We start from the raw sequence: 14,366 nt of genomic DNA, 5'->3' as shown, positions 1-14,366 counted from the left end.
CCCGAACTGGGATGATGCCAATTTTATGAGGCGTATGCTAGGACGCATCCCGGACCTAGAGGTGGGAAAGTTGGTAATGGGGGGAGATTTCAATACGGTGTTGGAACCAGGGCTGGACAGGTCGAGGTCCAGGACTGGAAGGAGGCCGGCAGCAGCCAAGGTGCTTAAAGATTTTATGGAGCAGATGGGAGGAGTAGACCCGTGGAGATTTAGCAGACCTAGGAGTAAGGAGTTTTCGTTTTTCTCCTATGTCCACAAAGTCTATTCGCGAATAGACTTTTTTGTTTTGGGAAGGGCGTTGATCCCGAAGGTGAGGGGAACGGAGTATACGGCTATAGCCATTTCGGATCACGCTCCACATTGGGTGGACTTGGAGATAGGGGAGGAAACAGAAGGGCGCCCACCCTGGAGAATGGACATGGGACTAATGGCAGATGAGGGGGGGTGTCTAAGGGTGAGGGGGTGCATTGAAAAGTACTTGGAACTCAATGATAATGGGGAGGTCCAGGTGGGAGTGGTCTGGGAGGCGCTGAAGGCAGTGGTTAGAGGGGAGCTGCTATCAATAAGGGCACATAAAGGAAAGCAGGAGAGTAGGGAACGGGAGCGGTTGCTGCAAGAACTTCTGAGGGTGGACAGGCAATATGCGGAGGCACCGGAGGAGGGACTGTACAAGGAAAGGCAAAGGCTACACGTAGAATTTGACTTGCTGACAACGGGTACTGCAGAGGCACAGTGGAGGAAGGCACAGGGTGTACAGTACGAATATGGGGAGAAGGCGAGCAGGTTGCTGGGCCACCAATTGAGGAAGAGGGGAGCAGCGAGGGAAATAGGGGGAGTGAGGGATGAGGAAGAAGAGATGGAGCGGGGAGCGGACAGAGTGAATGGAGTGTTCAAGACATTTTATAAAAAATTATACGAAGCTCAACCCCCGGATGGGAGGGAGAGAATGATGGGCTTTATGGACCGGCTGGAATTTCCCAAGGTGGAGGAGCAGGGAAGGGTGGGACTGGGAGCACAGATTGAAATAGAGGAAGTAGTGAAAGGAATTAGGAGCATGCAGGCGGGGAAGGCTCCGGGACCGGATGGATTCCCAGTTGAATTTTACAGGAAATATGTGGACTTGCTCGCCCCGCTACTGATGAGGACCTTTAATGAGGCAAAGGAAAGGGGACAGCTGCCCCCGACTATGTCTGAGGCAACGATATCGCTTCTCCTAAAGAAGGAAAAGGACCCGCTGCAATGCGGGTCCTATAGACCTATTTCCCTCCTAAATGTAGACGCTAAGATTCTGGCCAAGGTAATGGCAATGAGGATAGAGGATTGTGTCCCGAGGGTGGTCCATGAGGACCAAACCGGGTTTGTGAAGGGGAGACAGCTGAATACGAATATACGGAGGCTGCTAGGGGTAATGATGATGCCCCCACCAGAGGGGGAAGCGGAGATAGTGGTGGCGATGGATGCCGAGAAAGCATTTGATAGAGTGGAGTGGGGTTATTTGTGGGAGGTGCTGAGGAGATTTGGTTTTGGAGATGAGTGTGTTGGATGGGTGCAGCTGTTGTATAGGGCCCCAGTGGCGAGTGTGGTCACGAATGGACGGGGATCTGCATACTTTCGGCTCCATAGAGGGACACGGCAGGGATGCCCTCTGTCCCCATTACTGTTTGCACTGGCGATTGAGCCCCTGGCAATAGCATTGAGGGGTTCCAAGAAGTGGAGGGGAGTACTTAGAGGAGGAGAAGAACACCGGGTATCTCTGTATGCGGATGATTTGTTGTTATATGTCGTGGCCCCGGCGGAGGGGATGCCAGAGATAATGCGGACACTTCGGGAGTTTGGAGAATTCTCAGGATATAAACTGAACATGGGGAAAAGTGAGTTGTTTGTGGTGCATCCAGGGGAGCAGAGCAGAGAAATAGAGGACTTTCTGCTGAGGAAGGTAACAAGGGACTTTCGTTACTTGGGGATCCAGATAGCTAAGAATTGGGGTACATTGCATAGGTTAAATTTAACGCGATTGGTGGAACAAATGGAGGAGGACTTCAAGAGATGGGACATGGTATCCCTGTCACTGGCAGGGAGGGTGCAGGCGGTTAAAATGGTAGTCCTCCCGAGATTCCTCTTTGTGTTTCAGTGCCTCCCGGTGGTGATCACGAAGGCTTTTTTCAAAAGGATCGAAAAGAGTATCATGAGTTTTGTGTGGGCCGGGAAGACCCCGAGAGTGAGGAAGGGATTCTTACAGCGTAGTAGGGATAGGGGGGGGCTGGCACTACCGAGCCTAAGTGAGTACTACTGGGCCGCCAATATCTCAATGGTGAGTAAGTGGATGGGAGAAGAGGAGGGAGCGGCTTGGAAGAGATTGGAGAGGGCGTCCTGTAGCGGGACTAGCCTACAAGCTATGGTGACGGCCCCATTGCCGTTCTCACTGAAGAAATACACCACAAGCCCGGTGGTGGTGGCGACTTTGAACATTTGGGGACAGTGGAGACGGCATAGGGGAAAGACGGGAGCCTTGGTGGTGTCCCCGATAAGAAATAACCACAGGTTTGCCCCGGGGAGAACGGATGGGGGATTTGGAATATGGCAAAGAGCAGGAGTAACGCAACTGCAAGATCTGTTTGTAGATGGGAAGTTCGCAAGTCTGGGAGCGCTGACCGAGAAATATGGGTTGCCCCAAGGGAATGCATTCCGATATATGCAGCTGAGGGCTTTTGCGAGGCAGCAGGTGAGGGAATTCCCGCAGCTCCCGATGCATGAGGTGCAGGACAGAGTGATCTCAAAGACATGGGTGGGGGACGGTAAGGTGTCAGATATATAAGGAAATGAGGGATGAGGGGGAGATTATGGTAGATGAGCTGAAAGGGAAATGGGAAGAAGAGCTGGGGAAGGAGATTGAGGAGGGGCTGTGGGCGGATGCACTAAGTAGGGTAAACTCAGCGTCCTCGTGTGCCAGGCTAAGCCTGATTCAATTTAAGGTGTTACACAGGGCGCATATGACTGGAGCACGGCTCAGTAAATTTTTGGGGGTAGAGGATAGGTGTGCGAGATAGAACATAGAACATAGAAAATACAGCACAGAACAGGCCCTTCGGCCCACGATGTTGTGCCGAACCTTTGTCCTAGATTAATCATAGATTATCATTGAATTTACAGTGCAGAAGGAGGCCATTCGGCCCTTTGAGTCTGCACCGGCTCTTGGAAAGAGCACCATACCCAAACTCAACACCTCCACCCAACACCAAGGGCAATTTGGACATTAAGGGCAATTTATCATTGGCCAATTCACCTAACCCGCACATCTTTGGACTGTGAGAGGAAACCGGAGCACCGGAGGAAACCCACGCAGACACGGGGAGGACGTGCAGACTCCGCACAGACAATGACCCAAGCCGGAATCGAACCTGGGATCATGGAGCTGTGAAGCAATTGCGCTATCCACAATGCTACCGTGCTGCCCTTAAGAACAAATAAATCTACACTATATCATTTTACCGTCATCCATGTACCTATCCAATAGCTGCTTGAAGGTCCCTAATGTTTCCGACTCAACTACTTCCACAGGCAGTGCATTCCATGCCCCCACTACTCTCTGGGTAAAGAACCTACCTCTGATATCCCTCCTATATCTTCCACCTTTCACCTTAAATTTATGTCCCCTTGTAATGGTGTGTTCCACCCGGGGAAAAAGTCTCTGACTGTCTACTCTATCTATTCCCCTGATCATCTTATAAACCTCTATCAGGTCGCCCCTCATCCTTCTCCGCTCTAATGAGAAAAGGCCTAGCACCCTCAACCTTTCCTCGTAAGACCTACTCTCCATTCCAGGCAACATCCTGGTAAATCTTCTTTGCACCTTTTCCAGAGCTTCCACATCCTTCCTAAAATGAGGCGACCAGAAGAGTCGCTCGAGATGCTCGAGAAGCCCAGCGAATCACACCCACATGTTCTGGTCATGTCCGGCACTACAGGGGTTCGGAGGGTGACAAAGGTGCTTTCGAAAGTAGTGGGGGTCCAGGTCGAACCAAGCGGGGGGTTGGCTATATTTGGGGTTGCACAAGAGCCGGGAGTGCAGGAGGCGAATACCTCACAGAAAGATAGAGGGAATGGAAAAGAAGAAGGCAGCAGCAGCAGCCGCCCCGGGGGGGGGGGGGGGGGGGGGGGGGGGGGGGGGGGGGGGAGGAACCAGAAGGAGTCTCAGGGTTATTAATATATATGTATAATATGTATAGGTCGTTGCTATAAATAATTGTATATTGGACTGTTAAATCATATTTTTGGAGAGTGTTTATCTGAGACAAGGCAGTTGCCATTTAGTTTTAGTTATATATTATTTATTCTTTGTTTATAAAACAGGTCATTGTTATTTATACTGTTATATTATTGTGTGAAGGATACACAATGTACTGTGATGGTTGACCAAAAATTTTCAATAAAATATTTTTTTAAAAAGCAGAAATTGCTACATAATTTCTCAACTAAGTGAATGTTGAGCACCTGAAGCTCTCAATCTTTCCCAAGTGGCATTTACAGCTCTGGACACTGCCTTTTGGTCTTCAAAAATGATCAACTTGGATTTATCAGCTCTATATAAGTAACACTTTAAACTCACCCTCAGTCACACTTTCTTCTCTATCACCATGATTCCGAAATTTCTCTATAGTCTGGCAGCCCAGCAGCCGAGCATTGGTATTCCTAGTCCTTGAAGAAAATACTTCATAGGTAAGATCTTGAGTATAACGCTCTTCACAATATTCCAAGCCCTTCAAAATAACAGAAAGCCTATTTAGAATCTGAATACAAGTTAGAACCCAGGTTTTCTGCTGTTTAAATATGCCACCAACCTCTAAGGTATGCATTCATTCTTGGAGCATAGATTCTCAACCATGTCACCAGGGCCCAGAGGTCCACAAATTCAGATTTTTGATGTTTGTTGACGTAACATATTTCAGTTATTTTATTTTATATTAAATACATACAAATGTCTAGATAATTTTTGTATGTTTATATCTAAACCTTTATTGAGAACCATGGACTTGAAGAAAGCAAAGGCACAAGACAAAATCTCAAGACCTCTCCTGAAATGATCACTATCAACAGCTTCATATGAACCATGGGCTGGATTTTATACACCCTGCTGGGCGTGTAGTGTACTTAAAATATGGTAGGTGCCCAGCCCACGTCCTCACTATTCAGGGAGGTGGGCAAGTCACCCACTAGGTCAATTTCTCTTTGGCCTACTGAAGCCCTTACCTCGCCAATTAAGGGCCCCAATCTGCCTCCACTGTCAAGCATTTTGTGGACCAGAGTGTGGATTTTGATAGAGCTTCTTTGAAATGGTGGGAAGAAAACATAAATTGATGGGGACCTTGTCTCTCTCCCACCCCCCTTCCTCACCACCTGCTCTCCAAAAGCCACCATCCCCACCAGCTCTCCGATTCCTACCTGGCCTAAAAGCCCAGGACCTGCTGGACTCCAGTCCCCTCTCTTCTTTCTGCGCCTTCTTGCAGTCCCGGCAGTGCCGTGCCCACTACTGAGTTCTGTCACTGCTGAGACAGCTCGAGCTGCTGTTCAATCTGATGGGTCAACAGATCTTTAGGGTAGGGCTTTCTGTCCATGGAGGGGCAGAAGTCCAACCTTCAGAATTACACAATTATTATGGCACAGGAAGCTTTTTGGCCCAGTTGAGCCTGTTTAGCCCAGCTTCATGTTATTGTTATTGTTGTGGAGCAGGCTTTTAAAAGTTGGTCTGTCAGGACCAGCTTTCCTTCTGGGAAGCGGGGGGAAGCCGACTCACCTGGGCTCCCCTAACCCCATGAAACCTGTCATTTCTTCCTTCCTCACATTTTAGCATCTCCACAAGAACAGGCCTGGGCCACAAGTCTATAAATCAAGTACAAGTTTAAATATACTTTGTGTTTGCATCACTGTGGTATAACAGATATACCAGATGCTAGGATATGGGGAGCAAGAGGCAAACCAAAGATCAGCCATGATCGAATTGAAAGGTGGTGCGGGCTCAATAGGCTATTTGGCCTGCCTCTGCTTCTAATTCTGGTGTGTTCTTGTATGCTCAGGCACTCTATGAATGCAGTCTATAATCAGAGAATCCATTTTCCACCAGGACACCAGAGCAATCACTAACTGGATTAGATTGTTTTAGTTCTTAAAATTACTTTAAAAAAACTTCAGCATTCACATCTTCTATCATTAATCTTACCCCTATTTAGACTCATAAAACTGTCATTTGTTCAACATTTAACATTGATTCCTTTTGTGTATGCATCAAAATATATGATTCAGAGGAAGAAAAAAATGTGTACCTCATAGAGGATTTGTCCTGACGTTAAACATTTCCGATCACCAAATGCCAACTGGAGTAAGTGCAGGCTTACCACGTCCCCTTCACTATAAACAAAATAAACAAGTAGTAAACTAACAGTGGACCACATTACCACTCCTTCCAGTGTTTGCTGACCACACAAATTATCCCAGCACCCTGCAGACACTGCTTTAAACTATAGATGTAGACTGCACTTTAAAATGATGAGAACATAAAATGGATAAAGAAAACCGAAAGATTAATTTTCTTCTGGAACATAAAATATTGGAAGAATTGGCAGTACAGTAGGTTATCCTTTAACCGCGGAGATTAGAATTCCAATAATATGTCGACTAATGAGCATTGTCTACTGCTGTATTATCATTCAAAATAAATTTTGGATCATCCTGACCTCATTCCTAATAGGCATGGCCCCACAGCAAAAACATTTCCGCCGAGCTCAGTGAGCCCACACAATGACCACTGACACAGGAGGTATAGCACAAAGCAGGCCATTCAGCCCACTAGTCCATGTTGGTGCTTATGCTCCACTTGGGCCTCGTCCCATCTTTCCTCATCTAAATGTAGAACTGTAGTAATGTCTCAATGAAACATTAGAGGTTGTTTTCCTGTGACTGAGATCAAGATGCACTGTTACAGATTTATGCTGCATCTGTGCCTTCCAACTTTGGAATGATTAATGCTGTATGTAGACTTGAAGCCCAAAATCTAAAGTCTTCCATGCTCAGCATATAATATTAAATTACTCAAGAAGCAAAAATATTACATAAACATGAATTGCTGTCAATAGCCTTACTGCAACAGGTTTGTTATTTTTCATACATAATTATGGCCACTCACCCATCCTGAGCAGACTGTACAGCCCAAAGATAACAGCAGTTCCGAGGGTCGTTCTCAGGCTCCTGAAAGGTGAATGCATAGACAGGCACTTTCCCTCCTTCCAACTGGGAGTAGTATCTGCACCAAGGAAAACAGTCCCATCAAATCAACTATTTTCAGGAGCCCATTAGAATGTGGCATCTGTTGTTGCTACGGTGCGTGCCTGATTCTTCAGAATGCCCCGTCTTAGTTATACCAGTTAGTGAAACTGAATCTGGTTAAATTTTAGGGAATAGGAGGGATCTATGAAGAGACCTAAAAACTTCAAACAGCACTGCAGATACGTTAGAGACAATCATGATGAGCGAGTACGTGAAATCAAAACTTCCTAATACTTACTCTTTTTTCAAAGTCTTCAAGTTCCAGAGTTGAACATAACCATTAGCAAAGCCAACTACCAACTGGTTTGTTCTGGGGACATAGCTCATTGCAGTAGCTGCTACCGCTGATGGGCTCTGCAACTGGAAGCAGAGGTGTCGTCCTTCCCTCATCACAGTTTCCCTCATTTGAGGAATTTCCGCAGGGGATCTATTGACCACTTCGAGATCTGAAGAGAGATCAATTCGGAATATAGCAAGTGAAAACCCAATGTTTTAACAGAGCTGAGGCTAATTGACAGGTCTGGCTGATCAACTGAACCTATATTCAACATCTTAAAAAAGGGATTCCTATAGTAATGGTTTCAAATAACTTTTGCTTGTCAAACTAAAACCACATTATTACCACAATTTTTATATTTGAATATGAATATAGGCAAATAAGTTCCCAAGTCAGAGTCAAACAGCCACAAAAGCAATGAAGATCCACATGAGAATAGAAGAGTTCTGTTTTACAATGTTCATGGGAGACTTCAGGACAATGGAGCGGAGGGGCCTGTTGACGCAAATCGGTTTATGCTTGTAAGGCACACATAACACTTGGGTCTATGAGACTAGAGTTTACGGGTACCAGCCAGAAGGGGGTAAAATAGAAGAAAAAAAGAGCACGAGATCCCACCCCAGTAACATATTGTCCCTAATCCTCCCAATTTTCCAACTACCTTTCCAACAGCAGCAGTAGTGTCTAGAGCGTGAGAGACAAAAGCATTTAAAAAGGAGTGAGAAACAAGAGGAGAGATGGAGGACTCAGCTTCCAGCATTCAACCCAAAGTATCTAACCCAGCAGTTTTTCCATTTGGCCTCATCATTATGATAGGGGAGAATGAAGCAAAGCTGAGATGACGACTGCTACTGTCTAATGCATGTTACATGTAAAAATGCTCCAAGAATTGATACACAGAAGCAGACAACCGAGGATGGGAAACATAAAAGGCTCACTGGCTGCGGGAACAGTGGGTCTTGTTATAATACATCAAGTTGGGGTTAACATTTGATCTCAGTCATCCAGGACTGATGTCAGACAAGTAGTCTGACAACACAAGAGGCAGAGGAAGGATTGAGAAAGATTTTGCTGCTACAAGTGGGATCTGACTAAATGGCCATGAATTTTTCCTTGGGGGACCCCTGAGACAATGGGGCACCAGCAGGAAGGGAAACTATTGAAGAGGATTCTCAGTCTACCACTGGATATACAAGAATTAAACTGCATGCTAAATCACAATGTAGCAGCACAAATAATTGCATTGGTTCAAATCTAGCCTAACCAAAGTGAAGTTGGACTTACTGGGGAAGCAAAGTAAGATCAAAGGGAAGAGTATTTAACCTGGGATGGGATGGAGAAAATCTTTGCAGTGTTTTAGATGAAGAATATTTTCACCCCACAGATCAATTTCATTACTACCTATAGGTATAGGCAGTGTTAAATAAGCACCCATGAAGAGTTGATCTCTTTGGGTGTCTCAGTGGTGAGCAGTGACATCTGTGTGCTTAAAGAAAATAACTAATAATTGTATAAGAGATTGTAGCTCGGTGAATGTTTGCATACCATAGTGACAATAACAAGGTAAATAAAGTAGAGGAAAGGAAAGTGTAATCCATGTATCAGGGCTGCACTGACAACAAGTAATAAATGCAAATTTCATGTTATAATTCAGAACACAAAGTAAAACGAGCATTATTACTTCTATTCTCAGGGACTGTTGTGCACATCAATTTACCTGCTGGTTCCTGTTCACTTTGACTGCACGAGAAGTCATCCAAACACAGATCGATGAGCAGGACATGTCCGGTATCAGTTACAACAGCTATTATGCCGAAAAACCAGCGGAGACTCTGGTGTAAGCGCTGTGTGCTGGCAGTGGCACCTCCATGGTTTACTATTGGTTCAATGGCAGTCACCTATGTTTAAAGAAAAATGACAAATCTTGAATAATTTTCTTTTAAAATACTATAAATGGATCCAAAATGTAACAAAATGTTGAATAAAAACCAAAAGCAAACTTAAGCGGATAGCGTTAATTAATGCAATTTTTAATATTGTGTCTCAACATCATGTTTATTTTCAGCTACTTCACATTTATCCCTTGAAGCAATTTTTGGGGGGGGTTGGGGGAAAGAGAAGAGGACAGGTATAGAAAGCAAGTTGGGCATGTCCCTCCTTCCAGATCTAGTGGCTACTTAGAAAGTTTTGCAACATTAAAATCAAATGATATTCACCTGTCGCACATAGAAAGAACCAGATATAAGAAACAAAGGAACAGATTTCCAAGATTGAAACTACAGAGCTTGCAAGAGGAAAAGCACCAGCTCCTCCTGCAACTGAAGAAAGTTCTTCATGAGGAGGAGAAGCGATGGGCTAAGATGAAGGAAGAGATTTTTCTCAGTCAGCCACTGGGGTGAGGATGGGATTGGACGAAGCCTGAATAGCCCATTTGCTGTCATTCCCCCAAGTTGGGGGGGGGGGGGGGAAAGAGAGAAGTTGGGGGTGGTGAATCTCGAATGGGGGCTGCTTTGTGTTGCGGGGGGGGGGGGGGGGGGGGGGGGGGGCGGCAACAGTGGGACCTCGCTATCGGGCTGCCAGCTCAAAATGATGGCCCGATTGCGGGATTCCCTTAGGAATCCCTAGTGTCGCGCACCATATATAAATTTGCATGGCAAGGCATACGGAATTGCTCCCTGATCTGGGAATGCAAATCAGTTCCAATTCACGTCCGGCGGGAGAGCATAGTCTTCCAAACGGAGAATCTCGCCCAATTTTAGAATCCAGGAATCTGGGACTCGAGAACATGATTTAAACAGTTAGCCTCACAGCTCCAACGACGCAGATTCAATTATGGCCTCGGGTGACTGTCTGTGTGGAGTTTGCACTTTCGCCCCGTGTCTGTGTGGGTTTCCTCCAGGTGTTCTGGTTTCAAGTCCAAAGATGTGCAAGTTAGGTGGACTGGCCATGCTAAATTGCCCCTTAATGTCCAACGGTTAGGTGGGGTTACTAGGTTACGGGGAAAGGGTGGAGGCGTGGGCTTAAGTAGAAAGCTCTTTCAAGAGCTGGTGTAGACTCGATGGGCTGAATGGCCTCCTTCTGCACTGTAAATTCCATGATTCTATGGCAAGGTTCAACAGAAAGTACATAAAACATCTATTTTACAAGCTGCAGAATCCAGCTTATGTTGTATAGGGTCGAGATGATCCAGAGTGTAATTTTACTTTAAAGTAGTATGATGCTGGGTTTTGACAATGTGCCTTTCCTGCACCCAGTGTAGAAATCTACCACTTCCAGTACGGATTAAGTTCACAGAATCCTTAGTGCAGAAGGAGGCCAAGGGCGGGATTTTCCCTTCTGAGGGCTAAATCCCCACGCCCGCCAGAAAACGGGCATGAATCACTCGACTTTTTCCTAGAAAGTCCGGGGTGATTCTCCGCCTTCAAGGGGGCTAGCAGGGCCCCGGCGTGTGTCCCGCAGCTCCAGCTGCCAGCGGGGCCGTGCAGTTACGCCCACGCATGTGCACAGCGACCGGCCGTGGGTCCGCGCATGCACATGGTGGCCGTCTTCGCGCCAGCCCCGCGCAACATGGCGGAGCCCTACAGGGGCCCAGCGCAGAGGTACATAGGCCCCCCCCTGGAATGAGCACGCCCACCTATCGGTAGCTACCAATCGCAGGCCTGGTCACTGATCGCAGGCCTGGCCCCTCCCCCGGAGTCGGATCCCCCCCCACTCCCCCACCAGGACAGCCCCCGCAGCCAGAATGCCGAGGTCCTGCCGGGTGGGACCATGTGCACATCTTTGGATTGTGGGGCGAGACCCTTGCAGACATGGGGCGAATGTGAAAACTCCACAAAGACAGCAACCCGGGGCCGGGATTGAACCTGGGTCCTCGGCGCCGTGCTGCCCCAGTTATATGGTTAGAATCAACGTTTATGTTTAAACAGTCAGAATTGAATTCCAACAATACATAGAATAGAACTGAGGAGGTCAAGAGTGCAAAATATTATACTGGAATATTAAAAGATTAAGTATCTTCGAGAAGAAACTCTTAAGCCCGCTACCCTGACCAATGTCAAGATGGGACTGTTCAAGAAGATAAAATCTTATTTGAAACAATTCCACCAGATGATAGGCTCAAAAAGCAATAAATCGTGTAAGAATTAATTGAAATGGCATCTTATTAGTGATGATTAAAGATGAATCTCATGACTGACCAGAAATTAAGTTGAACGACACTCATTTCCCGGTTGGCAACATGGGACACTTCACAAATCATGAAGTTTCACATGTGGAATAACCTAGCCTCTAAAGGTAGGTGGTGAGTGCCAGGATTCTGAACCAATGATGCTAAGGAAAAACAATATATGTGTGTGTGACATGGGGAGGAAACTGGAGGTAGTGATGCTCCCATGAACCCACTACAAGGGCGGGATTCTCCGTAATCGGCGCGGAATTCTCCACATCTTGAGGGGCCGAGCCCTTACCTTGAGGGGCTAGGCCCGCGCCGGACTGATTTCCGCCCTGCCAGCTGGCGGGAAAGGCCTTTGGTGCCCTGCCAGCTAGCGCGGAAATGACTTTGTCGGGCGGCGCATGCGCGTCAGCAGCCGCTCATGGCATCCCCGCGCATGCGCAGTAGAGGGGGTCTCTTCCACCTCCGCCATAGTGGAGACCATGGCGAAGGCGGAAGGAAAAGAGTGCCCCCACGGCACAGGCCCGCCCGCGGATCGGTGGGTCCCGATCGCGGGCCAGGCCACCATGGGGGCACCCCCCGGGGCCAGATCGCCCCACGCCTCCCCCAGGACACCGGAGCCTGCCTGTGCCGCCGTGTCCTGCCGTCCCAAAGGTGGTTCAATCCACGCCGGCTGGCGTGGGTTGACAGCGGCGGGACTTCGGCCCATCGCGGACCGGAGAATCGCCGGGGGATTCCCGCCGACCGGCGCGGCGCGATTCCCACCCCCGCCGAATCACCGGTGGCGGAGAATTCGCGACACGGCGGGGGCGGGATTCACGCCAGCCCCCGGCGATTCTCCGACCCGGTGGGGGGGGTCAGAGAATCGCGCCCCACTTGTCCATCAAGGCAGTAGAGATCATGGTTTCGGATGGTGTGTCGAAGCGGCTTTAACATGTAAAGGAGGAGGTAAATGTTTACGGTGGTGGATGTAGTGCCAATCAAGCGGGTCGCTTTATCCTGGATGGAGTCAATCTCGAGTGTTGTTGAGTTGTGTACATCTAGTCAAGTGGAGAGCATTCCATCACATTCTTGACTTGTACCTTGTAGATGGTAGAAAGCTGCTGAGCAGTAAGATGACTAATAACTTGCTGCAGAATACTAAACCTCTGACTGCAATGCAAAGCGCAGTGCACATGCACTGTTCAAAATTTTTCACTTGTCAAACAAAGTCAGGAGCATGGAAAGGATTGCAAAAGAAGAAATTCAGACCATTCTGAAAAGAACAAAACATGCAACTGTCCTGTCCCAGGTGAAGAACAGTTGGTTGATGTTAAAGAGAAAACAAAGGAGCGTTCATCTTTCTTTACAATCTGTGAAGGGATGGAAATAATTATTGCTTAGCGTCCACAGAACTGAGAATGCAAAAACTGATATGACAAATTTCAAAACGCACTTTTTCTTTAGTGCAAATGGCACAATCATTATTAAAAGAGGTTAAAGGCCCACTTCCTAATCAATGAATTTAGCTGTAAAAGGGAGAGAGGCAGTGGTCAAAGGATTATAAAAATGTACCTTTCCAGGGAGAAATACTGCTTTAACCACTCTGGATATTGCGAGGTCATAAAGACAGAGGATGCTACCTTCCGATTCTTTTAATCCTATCAATAACCCAGTTCTTTTCAGCCAGCAAAATTCTTTTATAGCCAGAATGGTTGGGGGCTGTTCTCCAATTCCACGGAACCGATAGGCTGACAGTCGTTCACCTGTGACCGAGTTAAGCAACTCCAAATGAGCACCACAAGCCAGCCAGGACAATCCGTTTCTACCTGAAAGAGAAATACAACACAATAACGTACCATATTATGGTAAACATGAATTTTCCTCAACACTTCATTAATGGTTTTATAATTATAAAAGAAACAAAAAAGGAAACTAGATTTCTAATATAGTTTCAGGAAGGAAGCTTGCTATGTATCAGACCTTGCAACACATCGGACTCAGTTCGACACCTACTACTTGACTACAGATTGCCTGGACTATTAGCTGGCTGCTAAAAAGGATCAGTGTTAGGAACAATGTATAACCAACTTCAACTTCTTTTTGTGTGTTAAGAAAGACAGAACATGGTTTCAGTTTCATTTAGTTTGCGAGCTTGGTGTTGGGAAGTCTGGTGGGCCTCCAAACAAAAAGGTCATTTTTTTCTGGATTTGTTTGTGCACTTGCATTCTTAACGAGGTTTTACATCCCTAAAGTGAAGAGATGCAGGGCAAAGGGGCTAGTAGTTTTGTGATTTTGGGGTGGGGGCAGAGAGTAGAAAAAAAAACTACCGTTGCCTAGCGATAGGTGCCAGGTGACACAAAGACAGAAAAGTTCAGAATGTGTGTGTCAGAGTGAAGACAGGAGTTCTAAGCTCTCAGGGAATGCGCAGGAATTCATTAGAAGAAAAAATTATAAATGCCTCAATAAAATATCTTCTAAAATAAAGAAATTCATTTGCACTGGGCCAGCCCAAGAAAGAAGCCTCAAAGTGTTAAGATGGTAGTAAATTTTCACTGGGATTTTGCTGGGATAAAAAGGATGGTACTAGTTTGAATTATTTTATTGCGTTTGTACGAGATC

General features: G+C 46.7%; 1 protein-coding gene across 3 annotated transcripts in view; it reads right to left on the bottom strand.

The window, feature by feature from the left end:
- ahctf1 (AT hook containing transcription factor 1) overlaps positions 1–14,366 on the bottom strand; it is a 148,499-nt gene that overhangs the window by 95,959 nt on the left and 38,174 nt on the right. For all 3 annotated transcript variants that reach the window (XM_072512848.1, XM_072512856.1, XM_072512853.1), the window contains exons 3-8: positions 13,320–13,573; positions 9,312–9,492; positions 7,556–7,763; positions 7,178–7,294; positions 6,318–6,402; positions 4,607–4,757 (exon numbers count right to left, since the gene is read on the bottom strand). In XM_072512848.1, coding sequence (XP_072368949.1) covers positions 4,607–4,757; positions 6,318–6,402; positions 7,178–7,294; positions 7,556–7,763; positions 9,312–9,492; positions 13,320–13,573 — 996 coding nt within the window. The remainder of the gene's footprint in view (positions 1–4,606; positions 4,758–6,317; positions 6,403–7,177; positions 7,295–7,555; positions 7,764–9,311; positions 9,493–13,319; positions 13,574–14,366) is intronic.

The sequence above is a fragment of the Scyliorhinus torazame genome, chromosome 1 (genome assembly GCF_047496885.1).
Source record: "Scyliorhinus torazame isolate Kashiwa2021f chromosome 1, sScyTor2.1, whole genome shotgun sequence".
Lineage (NCBI taxonomy): Eukaryota > Metazoa > Chordata > Chondrichthyes > Carcharhiniformes > Scyliorhinidae > Scyliorhinus > Scyliorhinus torazame.
This window is presented reverse-complemented; position numbering and strand designations above follow the sequence as displayed.